The sequence below is a fragment of the Phyllostomus hastatus genome, unplaced genomic scaffold (assembly GCF_019186645.2).
Source record: "Phyllostomus hastatus isolate PE091 unplaced genomic scaffold, TTU_PhHast_1.1 phas_contig_209, whole genome shotgun sequence".
Taxonomy (NCBI): Eukaryota; Metazoa; Chordata; class Mammalia; order Chiroptera; family Phyllostomidae; genus Phyllostomus; species Phyllostomus hastatus.
The window spans coordinates 9,693,493-9,718,379 of NW_025333735.1; the positions used below are offsets into that span (position 1 = coordinate 9,693,493).

General features: G+C 36.0%; 1 protein-coding gene and 1 pseudogene across 6 annotated transcripts in view; both read right to left on the reverse strand.

Annotated features, from left to right (window-relative positions):
• The window catches only part of MIGA1 (mitoguardin 1), a 72,394-nt gene that overhangs the window by 12,383 nt on the left and 35,124 nt on the right, over nucleotides 1–24,887 (reverse strand). For all 6 annotated transcript variants that reach the window (XM_045835542.1, XM_045835541.1, XM_045835538.1 and 3 more), the window contains 4 exons: nucleotides 16,222–16,322; nucleotides 2,178–2,296; nucleotides 1,854–1,926; nucleotides 1,076–1,162 (listed from right to left, as the gene is read on the reverse strand). In XM_045835542.1, coding sequence (XP_045691498.1) covers nucleotides 1,076–1,162; nucleotides 1,854–1,926; nucleotides 2,178–2,296; nucleotides 16,222–16,322 — 380 coding nt within the window. The remainder of the gene's footprint in view (nucleotides 1–1,075; nucleotides 1,163–1,853; nucleotides 1,927–2,177; nucleotides 2,297–16,221; nucleotides 16,323–24,887) is intronic.
• On the reverse strand, nucleotides 7,033–13,358 carry LOC123816385 (annotated as a pseudogene).

Below are 24,887 nucleotides of genomic sequence, written 5' to 3' on the forward strand. Positions count from 1 at the left end.
TTCATAACAAGGCTTAAACCTACAAAGTAAATGAGCTATTTTTCAAGCAAATTTGTTAGGTCTTCATTCTGTTAGGTTACTGAATCAAAATACATTTTCAAGGTATGCCATATTCACTCAGTTTAAGAGTTTGTTGTTCCAACATTTTGAAGACGCTAAGACTATTTGTAAAATGTCATAAGTGCCTACTACCCAGATATATATGCTTATTTAGGTCAGTCCTTAAGATGAAAACTTGGTCGCAGAAGATACCTTCTGATGCTTTTGATACAGTTCTATTTCTTTAGGAAGAACTCTAGTTCAAATCACTGGGTTTATATGCCATAGGAAGGCCAGGAAAGCAACATAAAATTAACACTGAGAATGGCAAGTAGTTAATATCACTTTTCATTTACTTTGTACTTGGTAAACAAATTTGCTTTCCCATTTATTTATTTAATCATCATTAAAACCCTCTGAAATAGGGTACCATAAATATAATTCTATTATACAAATAATGGGATTGAGGTTAAAATAGATTGGGTCTGAAAACCAGGTGTTGAAATGACTCAAGGAAAGCCTGTTCTAGTTTGGTTTTCCTCATCATCCAAACACACCTTGCAATACAGAAAAGTGGTTCCTCATAGTCTTAATGAAGTTCTTTTTCATTGCTTCTGCCTCATTCAATCTCATGAAGATGAATAAGAGTAAGAGGCAGCTCAATTTGTATTTCCAGATTTCTGAGATCTATCCTATTTCCTGGAACTTTGTCACTGAACAGAATTAAGGGAGGTAAGAGAAGAGGTGTTAGAAGTAATAACAGTGGTGACTGTTAGCGGATGTAATGATGGTGCTTACCATGATACTCACAGACTTTATGGCAAATTGGGAATAATTTATGAGAAACAACGGGATCAAAACAGAGTGGGCTTTATACATAGAAGTAATTCAGCCCAAGCAGAAGTCAATGCTCTTTAGATTATTGATTTTCAATACGTGAACTTTTGCAGCTATCTACAAAAACCGTTTCTTCTATTAAAAATTCTTCAGTTTAATGGAAACAACAATAAAAAAACTTCCCAACAAAACAAGTTACCTTTCGTGCTTTCACAATTAATGCTGATAAAATTTTCCTTCCACTGTCAGCAAGGAATATCCTGTTGGCTCTTTCTGAAAGAATGACCTGAAAGAAATACCCATCCCCAAGCAAAGAAGAAAGAGACCTGAAGTTAATTTGAATGGGCATTTAACTTTATAGCACATCTATGCACAAATAACCCTAATGCAGCCAATGCACTGTATTTAGCCTTATTTCAACAGGCAGACCACAGAGAAAGTTCTAATTTATTACAATGAAATGTGCTCTTGAAACCTATAATCAAAAAAGATTAAAGGGAGATATATCTGAATTTAAATTCTGTTCAATTTAATATTAGAAAGACCAAGTTAAATGGTACACAGCCCCAAAACATAAGAAAATAAAGATAATTTTGTTGCCTGATGACCTTGTTGCATTTAGAAAATCAATGATTTTACAAATGATGCAAATTAAAAAATCTAGAACACATACTAATTGATAATAAAAAAGGAAAATTTTTATTTTAAGCAGCTATTTGTACACATCTCCAGCATCAAAATATCTTGCTTTGACAAAGTGGTGGACCTGGAAGCCATGGGGGAGGAAAATGACAACTGAAGCCAACAGAGAGAAACAGGAGACAGAAAAAATAAACTTGGTAAACTGTATTTTTGCCATTGGTAATAAGAATAACAAAGAGCAAACAGCTGTCCTGTTTATATGCAGCTGGATTCTACAGAATGAGGGTGGGGATGAGTGGCTGGGTAAAGTCACTTAATGTTAAAAAAAAAAATACCTGAAAAGCCTGTCGAATACAGTGAAGTTTGGCAAGAAAATCACTGTCTCCTAGGCACTCCAGCATTTCAGTTCTATGTAATGAACAGGGGAGAAAACTGTTAACACTGCATTCAAGAGCAAGCCTTCTACAAATTTGGACTCAAACAAGGCTTAACCTCAGGACATTAATAAATTTCAATACTGACAAAACATATTAAAAATCTTTTTTGAGCCTAAAAACATGTTTTCCCCTGTTCTCATCAACACCTTCAATAAGTATTATACAAACATGGCAACAGTACCTGAACATTTTTCATAAACATAAGCAAAACTGAAATGGTACCTAAGCACTCTTGAGTAAATTTTTCCTTCCTCAACTAAATGCATGGCTTCTTCGTAGAAAGGGCAGTGGCAGAGAGACTCCAGACTGTAAGTATGCTGTACGTCTCTGTGTTCTGCAAGCTGAACGTTATAGTGGGTTAGACGAAATGGACTATAAAGATATAAGAAAGAAAACTATAGAAGATACAAACTAGGATTTCACTAGCATCAAAATATATTCAATTTGATTAAACCACAAAAATCGTACAATAAGATTTTATAATAAGAGCTGAATTCATTTTATTTCAAAATTTAGTAGTAAAAAAGAGTAAAACTTTGTAACAAGCTTAATTCATTTTAAATCCAACTACTTAAATCCACAGGGTGCACAGAAAAGCAGTTTAATCTTATAGTTCACCAACAGAAATAATTGAAGATGAAGCATTAAAAAAATTTTATCATCTATCCAATAAATGCTTAAGAGTATTTTAAATCACAATTGTAAATGAAGTAAAACTTTCTATAAAAACACTGGAAAAATCTTAATTTGGCTAATTTGAATGGATATTATATGTATTATAATACAATTATAATTTTATTATAATTTATTAATTATAAACACTATAATTTATCGATATGTAAAATTATAATTTATTATAATTTTATTATATATTACTTGACTCACCTTTGTATAACTGAAAAATAGTCATGTACCTCTCTCTGGCTAGTATAACAACTCTACAAATGCAGTTCCAGTCTTCTGACAGTTCATTAAAAAACAACTGCAAACACTATAGAGTAGCCAGCTAAGCAAGAACTATTTGGAATAATTTATTTTTCAATACTGTATGATACACTTAAATGGCACACAGTAGGGTTTTTAACTTTTTAATAACAATTTTATTGAGATATAATTAACATACCATAAAATTCACCCTTTTATGTGTACAACCCAGCGTTTTTAGGACAGGAGTCTCTCCTTATCCACGGTTTCACTTTCCGCGGTTTGTTACCTGCAGTGAACTGTGGTTCAAAGATATTAAATGGAAAATTCCAGATATAAACAATTCATAAGTTTTATTTATTTTTTTAATCTTCACCCAGGGACATGTTTCCACTGATTTTAGAGAGAGAGAGGGAGATATAAATCTCATAATCAATAAAATATATTTTTTTAAAACCTATTTGAAAAAATAATGATGAAAAACTTTCCTAACCTGGTAAAGGAAATAACATACAAGTCCAGGAAACACAATCCCAAACTAGATGAACTCAAAGGGGCTCACACCAAGTAAAATGCAAAAGGATAAAGACAAAGAGAGAATCTCTTTTACCTACAAAGGAGTTCCCGTAAGACTGTCAGCTGATTTCTCAACAGAAACTTTGCAGCCAGAAGGGAGTGGCAAGAAATATTCAAAGTGATGAAATACAAGGACCTACAACCAAGATTATTCTAACCAGGAAAGCATTCATTTAGAATTGAAAGACAGAGCTTTCCAGATAAGAAATGGCTAAAGGAGTTCATCACCACCAAACCAGTATTATATAAAATGTTAAAGGGTCTTCTTTAAGATTTTGAACAATAAAATGCCAATAAGTGCATATCTGTCAACAATTGAATCTAAAAAACAAAATACCGTATTTTTAGGACTATTTTAAGATGCACCGGACCATAAGATGCACCTAGGTTTTAGAGGAGGAAAATAGGAAAAATAAATTTGAAGCAAAAATGGGTAAAATATTTAATAACCTGTGACATGGCTCCACCGCTGCCCCCCCAACAGCGAGCCAGGTAAGCTACATTCAGACTATAAGACACCCCCCACTTTCCCTCCCAAATTTGCAGGGGTGGGGTGCATCTTACAGTCTGAAAAATACAGTAAATGATCAAGCAGAACAGAAACAGACCCATAGATACAGAGAACATTTTGATGGTTGCCAGATAGGGGTGGGGGTTAGGGAGATGGGGGAAAAGGGTAAAGGGTTTTAGAAGTACAAATTTGTAGGTAGAGAATAGTCATAGGAATGTAAAGTACAGCATAGGGAATATAGTTAATGTAATAACTATGTATGGTGTCAGATGGGTACTAGATTTATTGAGGTGATCACTTCGTAAGTTATTTAAATGTCGAATCACTATGTTGTACACCTACAGCTAATACTGTACATCAACTGTAATTGAAAACAAATTATTTTAAAGATTTTATTTATTTATTTTTAGAGAGGGGAAGGGAGGGAGGGAGAAAGAGAGAATCATTGTGTGTTTGCCTCTCACATGGCCCCCACTGGGGACCTGGCCTGCAACCCAGGTATGTTCCCTGACTGGGAATCGAACCTGCGTTGCTTTGGTTCACAGCCTGAGCTCAATCCACTGAGCTATGCCAGCCAGGGTGAAAGCAAGTTCTTAAAAGAAAAAAAAAAAAACTATCAAGGTCAGCCAGAGTTAAAAGGTTAGGGACTTACACATTTTTTTTCCTGGACATATGCGTATCCCTACTGTGTTTGTGGGTTTCTAGATTTCCAGGAATATGTTGGTGCTTTTCAAAGACCCCTATAAACATCTCATTGCCCCATTTTTCTTTTTTTAGGGAGGGAAGGAAGGGGGAGAGAGAGAGAGAGAGAGAGAGAAACATCAATGTGCGGTTGCTGGGGGTTATGGCCTGCAACCCAGGAATGTACCCTGGCTGGGAATCAAACCTGGGACACTTTGGTTCCCAGCCCGCGCTCAATCCACTGAGCTACGCCAGCCAGGGGACCATTTTTCCTATTAAGTTTCTTGGTCAACCTCTTGTTAGCTCCAGCTGGTATTACCACCGCAGGCAGCTGCAATGTTCAACAATTACCACAGATTGTTTTCAACAAAGGTGCTAGGGATAGAACTCTTTCTACACAGCAAGCTCCAAGTCAGGTCAAATAAAGACAAGCCCTGGGAATGGAACTTTGCAGGTCAAACAGTGACAATTCTCTAGGCATGGGGCTTTTGAGAAGCTCCAAAGCCACTAAGTTTCTTCCAGTGGCTGCTAGCCCTTTGGTTTTCAGTTACCATAGTTGTTAGATGTTGGTTTTAAGACTACTGTGGAGAAGGGGATGGAAATAGAACAAGTTAAATATCTATGAAGCTCACTATTCCTAAGGAGAGATCCAGCCATTTCTCTTGAATAAATGCTGTTTGAATTCTTACAAGTCTTTCATTAATGATGAGAGTTCTATTTTTTTTTTTTTTGTTTTGAGAGAGAGAGAGAGAGAGAGAGGGAGGGAGGGAGGGAGGGAGGGAGGGAGGGAGGGAGAGATCAAGTTGTTGTTCCACTTATTTATGCATTCATTCGTTGATTCCTGCATGTGCCCTACCAGGGACGAAACCTGCAACCTTGGTGTACTGGGACAACGCTGTAACCAACTGACCAACCCAGCCAGAGCTAAAACATTTCACTTTAACAAATTCTGCTAGTGTTTTTGTGCTTTTGTGGAGATTTTTACATGTTTTTACTCTACTATTCTGGAAGTGTTTTTCCATGCTCTAGTTCTGGCACTTCATATGTACCCATTACCGTGCTAAATGTTTTAATTTAAATATCTCATTTACTCTATCCAACAACTCATAAAGCAGGTATTACTATTATCTGCATTTTACAAATAAACAAGGATTTACATTAGCTGGCACTTGCCCCAAGTCCCACAACTAAATAGTGGAAGTCAATCCCAGGCAGTTATTCCAGAGTTTATACCCTTAAATATCAAACTAAACTCTCCCATCGGCCCTACCCAGAAAGCCAAGGGGGAAGAAGTTTAAGCATCAACAATATTTAAGATAGCATAAATATGTCTATTTGACCAGTAGCAAAAGAAAAAAAGGTAAACAGAAATAAAAATACCTGCCATCATGTATTTTCTGCTTTAAGTAGTATTTCCCCTTACAGTTTAAGGAAAATATAAGAATGGAAAGTATTTTCAGTTTTATTTTTAAAAAGTTTAAAAAATAACAATGGAAATTTTTTAGATATTAAATAGTTTAAAGTTTGTACCACTGTCAAAACAAATAGGATCTATGTATATCTACCAGTAGGAAAAAATCCTAAGGAGGAAACTGAAGTGCCAATTAAACTCTCTACATAAAATAATTTATACTAATAAGAAGTGAATAATTCCAACAATGACAGATTCCAGAGTCAAGTCTTGATTAATTGGTCTACCTTGCTTATTTGTTGGTTTGGCTGTGGTGATCATTTAAATATATCTCTTAAAATAGGCTTGCAGCTGTGAAAAATACATCATATTGAAGATTTCATGCTACCTAACACCATCAACTCTTAAGAGACAATGAAAACACAGAAACATTTATTTAAATAATGAATCAAGTTTTTCACAGCAAAAAGCAAATCACTAAAAAAGTGACTTAAATTCTCATATTAGAATATAGTTTCTAGGAAGGAGTTTTTGACAATATTTTCAAAAACTTTTTTTAAAGGTTTCAGAAAAAGATTAACATTTTATGAGAGCTGAGATGTGATTTAAGGAGCAGAGGTCAATAAAAGTTTGATCCTAGCATATGAAAATGGGCAATTTACCATGAAAAAGGACCCTCCCCTCCTCTTCCCTTCCCTGTCTTGTCTTGCTTTTTTTCTTCTTCCTTCCTTCCTTCCTTCCTTCCTTCCTTCCTTCCTTCCTTCCTTCTCTTACTTTCTCCTTCCTCCCTCCCTCCCTTCCCTCCTTCCTTCCTCCTTTCCTCCCTTCCTTTCTCTCTATTTTTTGCTGGCTGAAACTTTTGAAATGTCCTTTATTTCTAAGTCATTCTTGCCCCAACAGGGTACATTCAAAAACTCAATGCTGTTGTTTTTGAATGGGAAAACAACAAGTTTGTTTGAGGAAGTGGGCAGGTCTCAGAACTTCTGGAGCCACTTTTTGGTTCTGGTGGCCTTGGTGACCTTGAGCATAGCAAAGCACAGTGTTGCTCAGGGACAGCACTCACCAACCATATCACCCATCTGGATATCCCTGAAATAGGGGGACTGGCACATGGACATGATTTTATAGCACTTCTTCAAGTGTCTGTACTTTTAGTAGTAGTGGAGGTAGTCTCTGTGGATTATTGTGGTCCTCTGCAGCTTCATCTTGGTCAACATACCAGGTAGGACCCACCCTCAAACGGAGACATAATTGCCCCTGGTATAGGGGCAATTCTTGTCAGTGTAGATGCTCTCAAAGGCCTCCTTGGGCATCTTGAAGATCAGATCAATGATCTTATAGTACCTCAGGAGCTTCATCTCACTAGTTTCTCCAGGCGGGACCCTCTTCTTACTTTGAAAGATGGTGGGTTGCTTATGGTAGGCATGCTCAGTCACTTCTTATTTAATATATGTGGCTTCAAAATTAAATACCAAAGCAACAGGCTCCCTGGATTAGCACCTAGGACTCAGTTCTCAGAGGACTAACTGTAAGGCCTAAGACCTCCAGAAAAACAGCCCACAAACCTTAAAGTTTATGAAGACAACTCCTGTAATGCTTGAGCCTCAGTCAAATTCCAAGTGTGGATCCCTCAAGATTGATAAATGTTTTAATGTTTTACTTTTTATGCTATTATAGTTGTCCCATCCCCCTGCTTCACTTCCATCTCTCAGGAATTATATCAACACAAAGGTATGTACTCTCTGACAATCTCCAGACTGGGGTGCGAGGTCTCACCCTCAAGGAGATACATCTATGAGGCCCAGGGCAGGAACCTCAGCCTCAGCACCAGCCCCAAACCTGCACCTGAATTTTATTATTACTTTCTTAAGATTTTATTATTTTTAGAGAGAGGGAAAGGGAGGGAGAAAGAGGGGAAGAGAAACATCAGTGTGTGGTTGCCTCTCGTGTGCCTCCAGCTGGGGAACCTGGCTTGAAACCCAGGCATGTGCCCTGACTGGGAATCGAACCGGTGACCCTTTGGTTCGCAGGCCAGCACTCAATCCACTGAGCCACACCAGCCAGGGCTATTATTAAGACACTAGATTTTGGGTGATTTACTATACAAGAGATAACTAATATAATAGGACAAACCACACTAACAGCAACAAAAAGACACACAAATTTCCCATACCTAGAAAGTAAATAGAAATGTGTGGAATATGGAAAGATGAAACAGATGAGGAAGCCACAATCTAGAATAAATTCAAGAAGAGATATATTTGTCAAGAGTAAGACATTTGCTAAGCAGAAGCTTAAAAGCACCAGGCCTGGAGGTGGCAGATATGAGAGTGGGTTTGAAAAAGAGGGACTGAAAATGGGAGGTTAAATGAAAGTCTGTGTCCAAATACCTATAACAGGCCCACATCTCATACTACTCCCTCCCTACCCCTTTCCCTCCATTCCTGAACAGGAAGGCAGCTTGTAAAAAAAATTTTTAAAATCAACCAGAGGATATATTTTTTTTGTTTTTCTTTTTTTTATTTTATTTAAATTGTTATTGCAGTACAATTTTCTATCTTTTACTCCCATCCCAAACCACCCACCCAACCCTCCCCTCCTCCCTCCCATTTCCACCTGCCCCTAGTTTTTATCCATGTGTCCTTATACTCATTCCTGTAAACCCTTCCCCTTTTCCCCTGAAATTCCCCTGAAATTCCCTCTCCTCTCCCCTCTGAACTCTGTCAGTCTGTTCTTTATTTCAGTGTCTTTGGTTATATTTTGCTTGTTTCTTTGTTTTGTTGTTTAGGTTCCTGTCAAAGGTAAAAAGTACTTAAACTGCCTGGAGAGAATAAGTCAGCTAGTGTGAGTGATGGGCCTCCTAGAATAAGGCCCTCTTCATTCTGTATCCAGGTACGCCCTGCCTACTAGGCTATTTCCATAACATTAATCCTAAAGAAAAGCCTGCCAGTCAACATACCACAGAGAAGTAAATGGGCTCAGTTTGCTCTCCTGTTCACCTTTACATGGGAGAAACAAACAAGACACTGCAAACTCACACAATCTACCTAAGAAAATCATTTCAGCCCTGATTGGTATAGCTCATTTGATTGGGTGCTGACCCACAGGGTGAAGGGTCACCAGTTTGATTCTCCATCAGGGTACATGCCTGGGTTATGGGTTCGGTCCTTGGATGGGGTGCATATGAGAAGCAACTGGTGCATGTTTCTCTCTTGCATAAATGTTTCTCTCCCTCTTTCTCCCTTCTTTCCCCTTTCTCTAACACAAATAAGTAAATAAATAAAATCTTTTAAAAAAGGGAAAGAAAGAAAATAAATCCAGTCACTCATCCACTTTCAATTAGAGAAAAAAACCATCAGCACAAGAATGAAAGCCCAAGGCAAATAGACAAAATTGATGCAGAGGAAGTAAGATAATTCAAGAGAAAGAAATTTTAAATGGCCAACATAGCCCTCCCTTTTCAGATTATGATTATTCTACATGTTTATTTTTGTCTCCTTGTATGTTATTGCTAGTGTATTATTTTGGATTGCTCAAAGTACGTGCTAGCAAGTCAGAGGTGGGTGTAGCAAAAACTTTCCAAGTTTGAGTATGAGTAGATGTATCTGAATTATAAGAAATAAAATGTTCGCTTTAAAGAGCACCCTACAATTTATATATTAAATACACATACACATACCTTAAAGAGGGGCAATTCTAAGAAAAATGAAATCTAAGGCTAAAAATTACTCTCTGCAATATTAAATGGCAATCTCTTTAACGGGGAGAGTTAGGAAAGTGCTTAATGCAGTGGTATCCTAATGTTAAGGCTTTTCAGAATTTGCAAATGTGGTAAGCAAAATAATGTCAAGCACAAAAAAATCACAAATTGTATAATTCTATTTATATGAACTGTCCTGAACAGGCAAATTCATAGAGACAGAAGGTAGATTAGTAGTTGCCAAGGGATGGTGGGGGCAGGGGTAGGTGAGAAAAGAAAGTAATGACCAATAGTTAGAATTTCTTTTTCTTTTCTTGTCTTTTAAATTTTATTTATTTTATTTTTAGAGAGAGGAGAAGGGAGGGAGAAAGAGAGGGAGAGAAACATCAATTGTAGTTGTCTCTCATGCACCCCCTACTGGGGACCTGGCCCACAACCAGGCATGTGCCCTGATTGGGAATTGCACAGGTGACCCTTTAGTTCACAGGCCCATGCTCAATTCACTGAGCTACACCAGCCAGGGCTCTTTTTATTTTAACAGTTATAAAAAAATATTCTGGATTTAGAAAGTGGCACTAGTTGTACAATTCTGTGAATATGCGAAAAGCACTGAACTGTACACATTAAAGAGTGAATTTTATAGTATGTGAATTAAATCTAAATAAAGCTATTATTTAAAAAAAACAGACTTTTCCAAGAAAAAAAGGCTGTGGTTCCAAACCAATGTTTGGCAAAGCTTATGTAGGAAAATCCTGTTAATCATTTTCACAAATGACTGACCTAGCTTAGAGAAAAGCTTATGCCAGGACTTGTTTTAATCTAAAGAAGCAAGGAATCTTTCTGGTAATTCTGAATAAAGCTTTCAAATAATCACAAACTTTAGGTTCCCAAGTAGTTCTCATCTTATTTTCTTAATAAATTTCCTCATTAAAATAGTTTTCCCTAATTTAAGGGCTTGGCATATAGTAAGTGTAATTAAAAATAATTTAACAAACATTTCTTAGAAAAGAATTTATCTTGGAACATTCACATTCCGAGATCATATATTTATACCCTAGAAGCATTCTCAAGATATTTCTCAGATATTGAGTCCTTCTTGTGGTATTCATGCATTTTATTTTCCATAAGGATTCTTTAAAAATTTATCAAAATTTTGTGACTTATAAAAAATTCAAAGTGAGTACAATGAACACTTGGCAAAATATTTTTTAAGTTGAACAATACAAAGGAACTTTAGAGCATTTATGTACACTATTCTTCACAGTGAAAAAATGCAACAAGACTAGCAATTATTCTCACTATAAACCATCTGGGACATAAGCATCTACAGAACAGAAAGATAAAAAACATTTGGCAAAATACAACATCCTTTTATGATAAAAAACTCCCAACAAATTGGGTGTAGAAGGAATGGACCCCAACACAGTAAAAGCCATAGATGACTAGACCACAGTTAGTCAATGGTGAAAGGTTAAAAGCTTTCCCTCTAAGAATGGGAATAAGACAAAGGGTGCCCACTTTCATCACTGCTGTTCAACAGAGTAATGAAAGTTTTAGCCACAGGAGTTAGGTAAGGAAAAAATAAAAAAGGGCACTCAAATTAAAGAGAAAGAAGTAAAACTTGTCTGTTTGTACATGAGATGATCTTATACAGAGAAAATCCTTAAGACTCCACCAAAAAAACCCCAGTTAGAACGAACAAATAAATTCAGTAAAGTTACAGGATACAAAATCAATATATAAGAATCAGTTGAATCTCTATACACTAACAACAATCAGAAAGAGAAATTAAGAAAAGGATCTCATTTATAATAGCATGAAAAAATAATACTTAGGAATAAATTTAACTAAGGAGGTAAAAAATCTGTACACTGAAAACTGTGTAATATGATAAAAAAAACAGAAAAAAGACATAAATGGAAGGATATCCCATGTTCATGGATTGGAATAATTAATATTGTCAAAATGTCCATATTACCTAAAGTCATTTATAAATTCATTGTAATCCCTATGGCACCCTGGCTGGTATGGCTCAGTGGACTGAGTGACAGGCTGAGAACCAATGGGTGGCTAGTTCGATTTCCAGCCAGGGTACATGCCTGGGTTGCAGGCCAGGTCCCCAATGTGAGGCACATGAGAGGCAACCACACATTGATGTTTCTCTCCCTCTCTTTCTCCCTCCCTTCCCCTCTAACAATAAACAAACAAACAAACAAACAAACAAACAAATAAAATCTTACGGGGGAAAAAAACTCCAATGGTGTTTTTCACAGAAACAGAAATAAACAATCCCAAAATTTATGTGGAGCTACAAAAGACCCCACAGAGGCAAAGCAACCCAGAGACAGAAGCAAACTTGAGGCAGCACACTTCCTGATTTCAAACTGTATTACAAAGCTATAGCAATCACACAGTAATCTACTGGCATAAAAATAGACACATAGAAAAACAGAACAGAATTGAGAACCCAGATGTAAACCCCTGCAATAAAGTCAATCAATATTTTTAATGAATTTTTTAAGTCCTCACCCAAGGGTATGTTTATTGATTTTAGAGGGAGAGGAAGGGAGTGAGACAGAAAGAGAGAAACATCAATCAGTTGCCTCCCATAGCACCCCAACTGGGGACTGAACCCACAACAAACATAGGTGCCCTGACCTGGAATCAAACCCACAACTCTTTGGTGTACAGGACAATGTTCCAACCAACTCACCCAACCAGGGCAAGTCAATCAATATATGACAAGGGAGCCAAGAATACTCAGTGGAAAAGAATAGCTTCTTTAATGTGGTGGGACATTTGGAGAACCACATGCAAAAGAATGAAATTGGATCCCTATCTTACATCATTCAACAAATATTAACTGAAAATGGATTAAAAACTAAACACAAGACATGAAACTATAAAACTCCTAAAAGAAAACAGGAAAAAAGCTCCTTGACATTGGCAAGAAAAGCTTCTTGACAATGAATGATCTTTTGGATACAATCACAAAAGCACAAGCAACAAAAGCAAAAATAAACAAGGGAGATTACATCAAACTAAAATGCTTCTACATAGCAAAAGAAACAACAAAATGAGAAGGCAACTTACAGAATGAGGAAAAATATCCACAAACCATCTATCTGATAAGGAATTAAATACGTAAGGAAACCATACAACTGAATAGCAAAACAATAAAGAAACCCAAACAATCCAATTGAAAAATGGACAGAGGACCTGAATACATTTTCTCAGAGAAGACACAAATGGCAAACTGGTACATGAAAAGTTGCTCAGCATCACTAATAGGGAAACGTAAATCAAAACCACAATGAGATATTACCTCAGACCCATTATGATGCCTATTATCAAAAAAGGCAAGAGATAACAGGTGTTGGTGAAGATGTGAAGAAAAGGGAACACTTGTGCACTGTTGGTGGGAATGTAAATTAATATAGCTACTATGAAAACAATATGGAGGTTCCTCAAAAAAGTAAAAACATATTTACCACATAATCCAGCAATCCCACTTCTGGGTATATACCCAAAGGAAATACAATCACCATCTTGGGACATCTGCACTCCCATTTCCGCTGCAGCATTTTTCACAGTAACCATGGTATGGAAACAACTTAAGTGTCCATCAACAGAGGAATGAATAAAGAAAATGTGGTGTGTATGTGTGTATATGTATACATACACACATATATTTGTGTATGTGTGTATGTATACATATATAATTATAGATACACTTATAATATATATACAATGAAATTATGCATCCATTAGAAAGAAGAAAGACCTGCCATTTGAGACAATATGGATGGAATGAAAAGATGCTATACGCTAAGTGAAATAAATCGGAACTTCCAGCCAAGATGGAAGCATAGGTGGACACACTGTGCCTCCTCACACACCCAAAATTGAGGACAACAAAAATTTAGAAACAAAGAAACAACCAGAACACACAGAAAACTGAGCTGTACAGAAGACCCTGGTGGCAGACCCCGGGTGCGGGGAGGCAACAAGCAAACCCAGTGAGGCGCGCAAGGCAGCTGGCTGTCCGCAGTCACAGATTCCTGCACAGATAAACCAGGTGAAAGCGGGCAGTGAGACAGACTGTGCAACCCAGGGCCTCAATGCCAGGAAATAAAGCCTAAAAGCACTGATTGAAAACATTTGTGGAAGTTGAGGTGCAAGGAGAGACTCCCAGCCTCACAGGAGACTTCGTTGGAGAGACCCACAAGGTACTAAAACATACACAAGCCCACCCACCAGGGAACCAGCACCAGAAAGGCCCAATTTGCTTGTGGGAAGCAGCAGAAGGAACTGAAATCCGACAGAGAATGGGGCAAGCTCCATTGTTCCCTCTTGGACCCCACCCCCACATACAGCTTCACAACCCAGTACCATGGGTTACCCTGCCCTGGTGAACACCTAAGGCTCTGCCCCTCACTACGGAACAGGCACAACCAGACCAAGAAAAAAAAAAGGTTCAAACGGAAGAACAAATCAAAGCCCCCGAGCCAATACTTTTACCAAGAGATAGCCAACCTATCTGATGCACAGTTCAAAGCACTGGTCATTAGGGTGCTCACAGAATTGGTAGATTTTGGTCACAAATTAGATTAAAAAAAATGAAGGCTACACTAAGTGAAATGAAGAAAACTGCACAGGGAACCAATAGAGATAGAAAGAAAACTGGGTCTCAAATCAATGGAATGGATCAGAAGGAAGAAAAAAAAACAGTCAGAAAAGAATGAAGAAATAAGAATTCAAAAAAAAATGAGGAGAGGCTTAGGAACCTCCAGGACATCTTGAAACGTTCCAACATCCAAATTATAGGGGTACCAGAAGGGGAAGAGGAAAAGCAACAAGTGGAAAACTTATTTGAGCAAATAATAAAGGAGAACTTCCCCATTCTGGCAAAGGAAATAGACTTCCAGGAAGTCCAGGAAGCTCAGAGAGTCCCAAAGAATTTGGACCCAAGGAGGAACACACCAAGGCACATCATAATTACATTACCCAAGATTAAAATGAAGGAGAGAATTCTAGAAGCATCAAGAGGTAAGGAGACAGTAACCTACTAAGGAGTTCCCATCAGACTGTCAGCTGATTTCTCAAAAGAGACCTTACAGGCAAAAAGGGGCTGGAGAGAAGTATTCCAAGTCATGACAGACAAGGACCTACACCCAAGATTGTTCTATCCAGCAAAGCTTTCATTTAGAATGGAAGGGCAGATAAAGTACTTCTCAGATAAGGTCAACTTAAAGGAGTTCATCATCACCAAGCCCTTATTTTATGAAATGTTAAAAGGACTTATCTAAGAAAAGAAGATAAAGAAAAAACATGTATAGTAAAAGGACAGCAAACTCAATTACTAACAATCACACCTAAAGCAAAACCAAAAGAAACTAAGCAAACAACTAGAACAGGAACAGAACCACAGAAATGGAGATCACATGGAGGGTTAGAAACAGGGGAGTGGGAGGAGGAGAGAGGGGGAAAAGGTACAGAGAATAAGTAGCATAGATTGTAGGTTGAAAATAGATAGGGGGAGGGTAAGAAAAATATGGGAAATGTAGAAGCTAAAGAACTTATAAGTATGACACATGGACATGACTAAGGGGGGATATGGGTGGGAGAGGGTGTACAGGGTAGAGGGGAGTGAAGGGGGGAAATGGGACAACTGTAATAGCATAATCAATAAAATATATTTTTTAAAAATTTAATTCTCAGGAGAAAACACATTACCCATAAATTTATAATTCAGTGATCACCACTGTTTGTACATTAGTGTATTTATATCTAGTATTTATATATCTACTTTATATAATTAAATAATTATATATTTAGGCAGAGAAAAATTATATATTTAGGCACAGACACTTTTTCTTTCTTTTCCTATTACAAAATGACAATCATACTCTCTATATACAGCTTTATGTACTACTCTTTTCACTTAACACGTTTCCATGTTATTAAAAATGATTACAAACATGTTTATGGCATTACAGTATTTCAAATTATGGATGCACCATACATAATGTGGCATTAGACTGTTTCTAGTTTTCATTATTATTAAAATGCCAAAGTGAATATTTTTATATATAAATCTTTGAATCTGATCACTTCCTTGGAAAAAAACATCTAGAAGTAAGGTTTCTGAGCTAAAAAAACTGAACAATTTTTAAGACTTTTGATATAAGGTTGACTGCTCTCCGTTAAGGTAATGACATGACTCACCCATAATCTACAGTGTGTAAAAGTGACCATTTACAGTATGTGCTTACATGTCCACCTCTCTCAAGAGACTATGAGTTCCTGTGAGAACTTACATTCATGTATATTCATCTTTGTGTGTGATATATACCACATGCTAAATAAATGGCTACTGAACTAAATTACAGCACAATGGCAAAACTGTACTCTCCTGCTGAAAAAGAATGAGGAATCCTCATTAGGAACATACATGTCCTACCTCTGCTGCTGAAGCAAAAGAATCAGTTGACGCAACGCTCAAGGTGTCTCGCAGGCCGAAGTCATCCACATTCCCCTTCATAGTGATATCCGTATCTTTATCTTAAAAAGAATATGAAAGGTTTAGAGACTGATAATCCTTGTCACTGTCATACTTCATACTCTATAGTTGGTTTTTCTTTTTCTTTTTACTCCAGTCTCTCTTTATACAGACTGCTGCAGCCTAAAAGGAAAACACTACAAACCAATGGGACATAATCTGAGCAGACTCTCAAAGTGTATTCTTTGTTAACTGATTGTGAAACACTGCCAGAAAAGAAAGTGCTATAAAGTAGACACTTTTGCTTTAAAGGGGGATTAAATTTAATTTTGGATTAAAAACATTTTTGAGTATATAATAACTTAAATTGGTATATAAAAACTGCAGTTAATAATCTACTCTACATGGTAAAATAAGTATATTACCAAAGACAGTATGAAACAGAGCAATTTAGTTCCAAGTGGCCTTGCTCATATTGAACAAACTAGTAGGTTCAGTAAAATTAAATAAATTATTAACATAAAATGTTATCCAGCCTCTCAGTTGTGATAAACTGATCAATTATAACAATTCAAGAAGGTATCTCAGTTCTTCTGGTCTTTAAGGCCCCTTTAGAACACTGAAAAGTCCAAAAGTGAAGAGATCTAGGTCTTTCACACTTACTCTCCCTACCTGAGGGTCAAATATAACTGCTCCAGTGATTTTAAAGGTCTGGAAAAGTTTAATACATTTTCAAATAGTTAATCTATCTCGACAGGCTACCTATAAGCAATACACAACATTCTGAATGTGTGTGCCAATGTCTTCACATACTATCATCAGGAATCTGTTAACATTAAGCTTTCAAATACTGTACTTGCTTACCAAATGACCACATTGTAGCAAGCAATTGATATGCTTCAAAATTTATCACAAGTATGAAAAAGAAAACAACAAAATATATTCAGATTTTTCTTATTTTGGTACTCAATCTGCTAACTTTGTCAGATACTTTATCTTTAAAAAGGAACCAGAACTCTCTTTGGCTTTCATTCATTCAAATTTCAATTGCATCATTTTTCCTAAAATAAAATTCATTACCTTTACCAGAAATTTCCCAGGCTCTTTTAAAGTTCCAAGTACCAGAAAAAACAGACATTTTGTGATTCTATACTGGAAGTGTAAGGTTTTTAAAGATCCAAATCATTAATTTATTTTAAAGTCAAAAGTTTTTAAAACAATTTATATTCTAAGCTCTAGCCAAGCAAAAAAGCAAATAAGCCATAATTGGTACAAAATTGATTCCTATTAAGTATCAAAAATAACCATATACATAGCATATTTTTTACTACTGTATATCTGATGAAACCATAGTTAACATTTTAACCATTTATCTTCTAAGTTTAAATTAAAATTGTTATCAACTGAAGTTTACAGTAATCCTTTAAAAATATCTAACTTGTCAGCTTAAAATCCTTGTAACTACTAAATTAATAATGGAATCTGAGGTTGAATTATTCTATTTTCAAAAATACATGTTCTTTTAGAAATGTTAATTTTTCATCAAATTTGGGAACAAAACAACACAATTGTTTTACATGTATAAACAGCTATAAAATTGGTATTTCTGGAAACTCAATTATCCAGAAAAACATCAATTATTCTCCTTTCAGTGCATATATGATCTTTTGAAATGCATGCACAAACTGACACATTAATTATTTATAAAACTGAACTGGCATTTAGAACTTTCAAACCTTTAACTTCTCATAATTTTCCATTATGAGTATTAACTGTACAAAAAGAAGTCACAGTACAATTTTCATTTTGCCAAAGGACTTTTAAAGCAGGATGAAATTACTAGCCAATTAAGTTAAATCTTGGTTCCATATGCCTTTTGCTATTTTCAGAATGGAACACAGACATTTATCTCATGTCACTTTACCTTTCAGACATTACCCATGAGCTGTTAAAAGTCTGTTTTACTTCACTCAACAGAAACCAGCCACTCAACATCATCCAGATCAGTTACCATGATTGTACTTTATTTTTTAAAAAATCTAACAAAAAAATGGCTCAGAAGAACTGGAAAGGTTTATTCATTGAATCCAGCTTTGTAAACCACAGATCATACTTCTCATTTCAGTAATAGTTATGCTTCCTGGAGTGGCAGCTTAATAATTATGAAGAGAAATAATATATCTGTTTTTCAGATAAGCCAATAAAAAGTATAAAGAAAGAATATTGGGCAATATCTCAAACTTACTGCTTTCATGCATCCAATTAAAATTTAAAATACTTTTTTATCACCAAGCCCTTATCATATAAAATATTAAAAGGACTTATCTAAGAAAAAGAGAAAGATCAAAAATATGAACAATAAAATGAAAACAAACCCACAACTTTTGACAACCAAACCTAAAAAAACAAAAACAAACTAAGCAAACAACTGGAACAGGAACAGATTCATAGAAATAGAGACCACATGGAGGGTTATCAGCAGGGAGAGGGAGGGGAAGAATGGGGGAAAAGGTACAGGGAATAAGAAGCATGAATGGCAAGTACAAAAGAGACAGGGAGCTTAAGAAGAGTATAGGAAATGGAGAAGTCAAAGAACTTGTATGTATGACCCATGGACGTGAACTAAGGCGGGGGAGAGGGGAATGCTGGTGGGGGGATACAGGGTGGAGGGGGATAAAAAAAGAAGAAAAAAAGGAAAAACTAAAATTTAAAATACTTTTTGAACCTAATACAAAATAATACTGAATGTAAACTGTAATTGAAAAATAAAATTGAAAAAAATTAAATACCCTTTCTAAAAAATATCATCAACTCTTGATTGTGGTATTGAAAGGCAAAGACAGCATAGAAAATTGGAAACCAAAGCTTTCATCTTTTTTTCTTTTTTGTGACTGTCAGTCTCACTCTTTTTTTTTTAAGGTTTTTATTTATTTATTTTTAGAGAGGAAAGGGAAGGAGTGAGGGGGAGAGAGAGAGAGAGAGAGAGAGAAACATCAATGTGCGGTTGCTGGGGGTCATGGCCTGCAACCCAGGCATGTACCCTGACTGGGAATCGAACCTGCGACACTTTGGTTCGCAGCACACGCTCAATCCACTGAGCTACGCCAGCTGGAGGCAAAGCCTTCATCTTAATCAATATTTGCAGGAATATTTTCCTATCAAATTTTTCTTAGAAGGAAAAAATGCTAAAGTCACAATGAGATATCGTTACACACCTACTAGAATTACTGAACTGGGAAAAAATGGCCATTTTTGTTGTTAAGGATGTACATGGAAATTCTCACATGCCACACTGGTAGCAATGTCAACTGGTAGAACCATGGAGGAAATTTTGACATTATCTATTAAACTTCAAGATTGCCTTCCATATGACCTAGCAATTCTATCTTTGGGTATCTTTTACAGAAATGCATACTTATGTGCATAAGAATGTTCATAACAGCATTTATAATAGCTCCAAAATGGAGAAAAACCTATGTCCATCACCACAGAATACATAAACTGTGGTATGTTCATATAGGGAAATACCACACAACAATAAAAGTGAATGAACTGCTAGTACATGCAAGAATGTGGATGAATTTCACAATACATTGAATGAAGAATTATATGTATGATTTCATTCATATTAAAATTCAAAAACAGGCAAAACTATACTGAATTGATTACTAAGTTGGTAAAACTATAAAGAAAAACCAGGAAGTACACAGCACTAGCAACAGAACAGTGGTTAATTTGGTGAGTAGGTGGAAGAGCTATTGATTGCCAGGAGGTACAAGGGGATCTTTTAGGAATTTGGCAATGTTTTATTTTTTGATCTACATAATACCTACACAACAGGGTGTGATAAATTACTGTATTATATTGTTTTGTGCACTTTCCTCTGAGGGTTTAGAAGGAAAGAAAACAATAAATCTATATATTTTGGCCACAAATGGGTGAAAGAAAAGACCATGAAATACTTTCTGTATTTCAATGTTGGCAGTAAAACTTTATTAGACATGAATTTCACACCCTAGAAGATGAGGCATCTATAATGATGCTAGGTTAAAAGTGAAAAGATCTGACCAGTCTGTTAGATATAACAGCAAAGTGAAAATAATTTATCTGTACCCTATAAAGGAATACCAGTAGTAGTAGCAAAGTCTAATGCCACACATATACCACTCACACCCTTTTTTCTCCTAACTCATTAATCTTTCTTTGCTACTTAGTGATTGATTTAGAATTTTAAATGGGAATGTTTGGGTGAGGAGAATTAATTATTTTCAGTAAGAAGACTGCAAAAAGATGGAAACTAAGAGATGCTAGCTATTTAATAAAATTAATAATCATTTATTTTGCACTCACTACCTGCAAGAAACAAATATGCTTTATATTTATTATTTCATAATTCCCACAGTAATCCTTTGCAGTAGGTAATATTATTCTTTTTCATTTTATATATCAAGAGGCTAAGGTACAGAAAGGTGAAGTAACTGGTCCATACTCACACAGTTAAGGAATGGAATGGCAGGATTCAAACCCAGGTCAGCTGACACCAGGTCCCATGCTATGAAATTATGGAGTTGTGGTGTCCAGTATAGGAGCTGCTAGCCCATGTGTCTACCAAGCACATGAAATGTGGCTAGTCAGAACTGAGAGGTGCTGTAAGTGTAAAATACACAATGGGTTTTGAAAACTTAGTATCAAAGCATATAAAATATTAATAAATACTGGGCTTAAGAAGATGTATTATTAAAATTAATTTCACTACTTTCATTTTAGCTTTTCATGTGACTACTAGAAAATTTAAGGTTACATTGGTGGTTCACATTTATTTGTATTTCTATTAGACAGCACTATTAGAGCACTCCTTGCTCATATCTTACCTTCAGGGCAAAGAGCTTACAAGTTCTTTAGAGGATTCAGATTCAGCTCATATTTTTTTGAGTGACTACTATGTGCCCAAGGCATTCTGCTAAGTGCTTTCATGAACTATTTATTTCATTTAATATCTGTAACTGTTAAACTAGCCTAATTTATGTACAAGAATGCTTTATAATACCTAGAACAAAAAGGTCATTTCCTAATCAAAATCTTCAAGGGCTCTTTGTCTGGTTTTCAAAGCTTTCCATAATCTCTGTCCACCCTACCTATCTAACCTTGTTTACTATTAATTACTAAAAGAGCCCTCAGCTTTAGCTGAGTACATTCACTATATTCCCACTTGCTATAGAGCAATGTAATGGTTAAAAGCTTGGACTCTGGTGTCAACCAGAAAGCATATGGATTCCAATCCTAGCTTTGCTGTTTACTGTCTGGGTAAACTGGGGATAACAATATTGATTTCACAGAGTTATCATGAGGATTAAATCAGAGATTTATGGAGGCACTGTCCTTGCTAACATGGTAAGTGCTAAGTAATGTTTTTGCTAGTATTATTATTGCTGTATGAATTCTTCACTCAAGCTTTTGGTTCCTCCTGCATCTTCTCCAAAATACAAATTTACCCCCTCTGATCCTTTGCCCCATGCTACCCAGGAAGACATACTGCTCTATAATTTGCAGCTGAAGTACTATCCCCTGCAAGTTTCCTCCAAAAATTAGCTTTATTTATTTTTTTTCTTCCATGTAAGGCAGTACAGCAAAAGTGTTAAAATCATAGGTCTGGAGCCACACGGCTTAGATTCAAATTCTGACTCTGCTATTTATTAGCTGTGTAACCTTGGGTACATTTTTTATCTTCTTAGTTCCTCAGTATTCTTGTTTATAAAATGTGGGGGAAAATCTACCTCATATAGTTGTGTGAGGATTAAACAAGTTATATGTAAAGTAAGCATTCGATACATGTTAGCTATTCATATTATTTTGTGAACGATAAGGATGTACCATTGAATATACTATCTGAATTTTTATTTAACTGTTGCCTGATCACACAGCCCATCTGTCCAGCTGGACTGACACAACTTAAATGGATGAACTTTCTCAGATTTCCTATTTATTTTTCTTTAATTTTTTTCTGATGGTTTTTACAGTTCTCAATAGAGCATGTAAATGCTTAAATATCTATTCATATAAACTAAATAAAACTTGTTATTATAAACTGACCATCTCCAAAACATGGAAATCCCTAACTTAAAAAGCCTCTCATATATATTTCCTTTAGGTCATTTTGCCTGTTATATGGCTTGTTTTCAGAGCCCTGTTAAAATTCTTATGTTTCTAATACCCAGATCTGAATTAATTAAACCTATGATACTATCTTCTAAACCTAAAATATGCAGCTTAAGCCCCTTAAGGACCTATCATTAGCATTCCATTGCCAAAAAAAAAGCTTTCCTCATAATTGGGTGATTAAATATAAAAAATGTGCCATAAGTTACCACGCTGGCACTTGGTGGGGTTGCTCTTTTTTAACTGTAACCTTTTAAAAAAGTAAGTCTAAAATTCTTAAACAACACTTACCTGTGTCAACCACCCAGAACCTTTAAACCATTCATGCATAGACATAAACTATGTTTTTCCTTAGAAGAACACTGAGAGTAGGCATACTTTTAACTGAATAGTTACATATTTTAGGCCAAAAATCTGACTGGATTCAAGCCACCCTCCTTCTTTTCACAATCTCCTAATTCACATATTACTTAGGCTTTTTCCAAAGCCAAATTTGCTTGAAAGTTAAAAAATGAAAAAGGAAAAAAAAAAAAAAAACAACTAGGAGACACTTTGGCCCTGGAATTGGAACTTCAGGTCTAGATCTATTTCTTTAAATCAGTGCAAGCAGGTTTTTCGCACCCTTGATTTTGCCATCACTAGGCACATTCTATTTTCTGTCACTCAGAAGACATCAGGTCTATTTTAACCTCAGCAGATTCTAGTGGAGATTCCAAAGATGCCACTCCTCTTTTAAAATCTAGGCTGTCCACTGTGGGTTTTGTAACACCAGCAAGAAGAGGAAGCCTGCCAAATGTCTCAATATCATCTGACTTCTACGTCAGCAGCTATTCTCCAAATGATCTTTAGCAACTTAAATATGATTTGAAACCTTGTCTTTTGTATGATTTTATTAAAAATGGAGAAGTTCCCGCTGCCCACAAGATAAGCTATTTTCCAAACAGAGTCTGCTGTAATCAGTCAAAATAATTAAGAAATCTAGAAAACTATTGCTGCATTTTGTGTATCTTATATGACTATCTGCCACATCCACCTTGTGGATATTTTTTAAATTCAGATTTGTTTTAAAATGCTATAGTTTGGTTTGAGAGACAAAAAAAGTTGAATATAAAAATAAAAAAACAACACAATTTCAGAAAGACCTAAGATGTATTTTCTTGATTTTCCTCTCAATATACCTTAATATTGAAAAGAACAATGAAATCGACTGAAACAAAAGAAAGGAAATCAATCAGTTCTTGATGTGTTATTACTTACACAACTTTGCCCATGTAAAATAATACATATACAATAATGGCCTGCTACTATGGCCCTACCCAAAAATGCACGTTCCATAATTTGTCACAACTGGCTTTCCCTATTTATCACAAGTTCATATATGCCATGATTGGACAACATAACAACTATGATTCGTAACTGGGAAATACAGCTGCCAAGGCAAAATGAATGGTAGAAGGAAAGAGAAAGGACTAAAAGCACTTACTACCTTTTTTTTAGGATGATAAAAAAGTGACTGGATAACCTGAATTACAGCAAAAAGTAATCAAGTTTAGGTCTGCAGTTATAGAGACTTTGACAGGGCTACTCAAAACAACTGGTCACTCTGTACACTACACAAAGGCCCCTGGCCAATGTGACAAGTGGCCGCAGAAATCCAGCCCATATCCGGGGCCTGCATCTTCTTGGAAAGTGAACCTTTTTTCTTATCACAAACATGCCCTTCCCAAGGGCCTACATGGGACTTTTTCAAATCACACCAAGTCCTTGTATGGGTGAGTGAAGGTCCTGGACTTAGAAATCCAAGCTGGTAAGATGTAACTTAGATACAAAAGAGGCAACAGCAAGCAGCAGGCTTTTTCCCCTTGTTTCTGACACCCCAGCAATCTTCCTACTGCTTTCATCTCTGAACCTACTTTGACTTGCATGTAATACCAATTAGACCTCACTTTGTAGTATTATTAAACACTTTGAAATTATGATTATAAGCCTTAATGCATGGGAGAAAATTACTAGGCCAAATTTCTCATATGTTCTACAATTGCACTCTGTATATTTAGAGGTCTGAGTACACAAGTTAAGCCTGTAATTCATGTCACTCTCTAAAAATAAACCCTCAGAGAATTTATCCTCCAGCCACAGTGATTGTGCACAAAAGGCAAAGGACGGGGTCTTAGAGCAAAAGCTCTGGGCTGTCTGACATCTGACTCAAGATGATAGGTTGAGGTATTTGCTCTTGCTGCCAAGCTCTTTCAATATTGCTACATGTTCTATCTGGATGCTTACCAAAAAAGAATAATGTCTCTCTCGTTGTGGTCAGGAGGTCCCACTTTACAGCTTTTCCTATTCTCTGCCGGAGAATTTGTGGAATCAGTATGAGGCCAGAAAAGTCTCTAATTTTCCCTTAGATTTCTCACTATCTCAATGAAATCCTCTTCATAAAAGAGCAGAAAGAAGGATGGATAAAATATTTA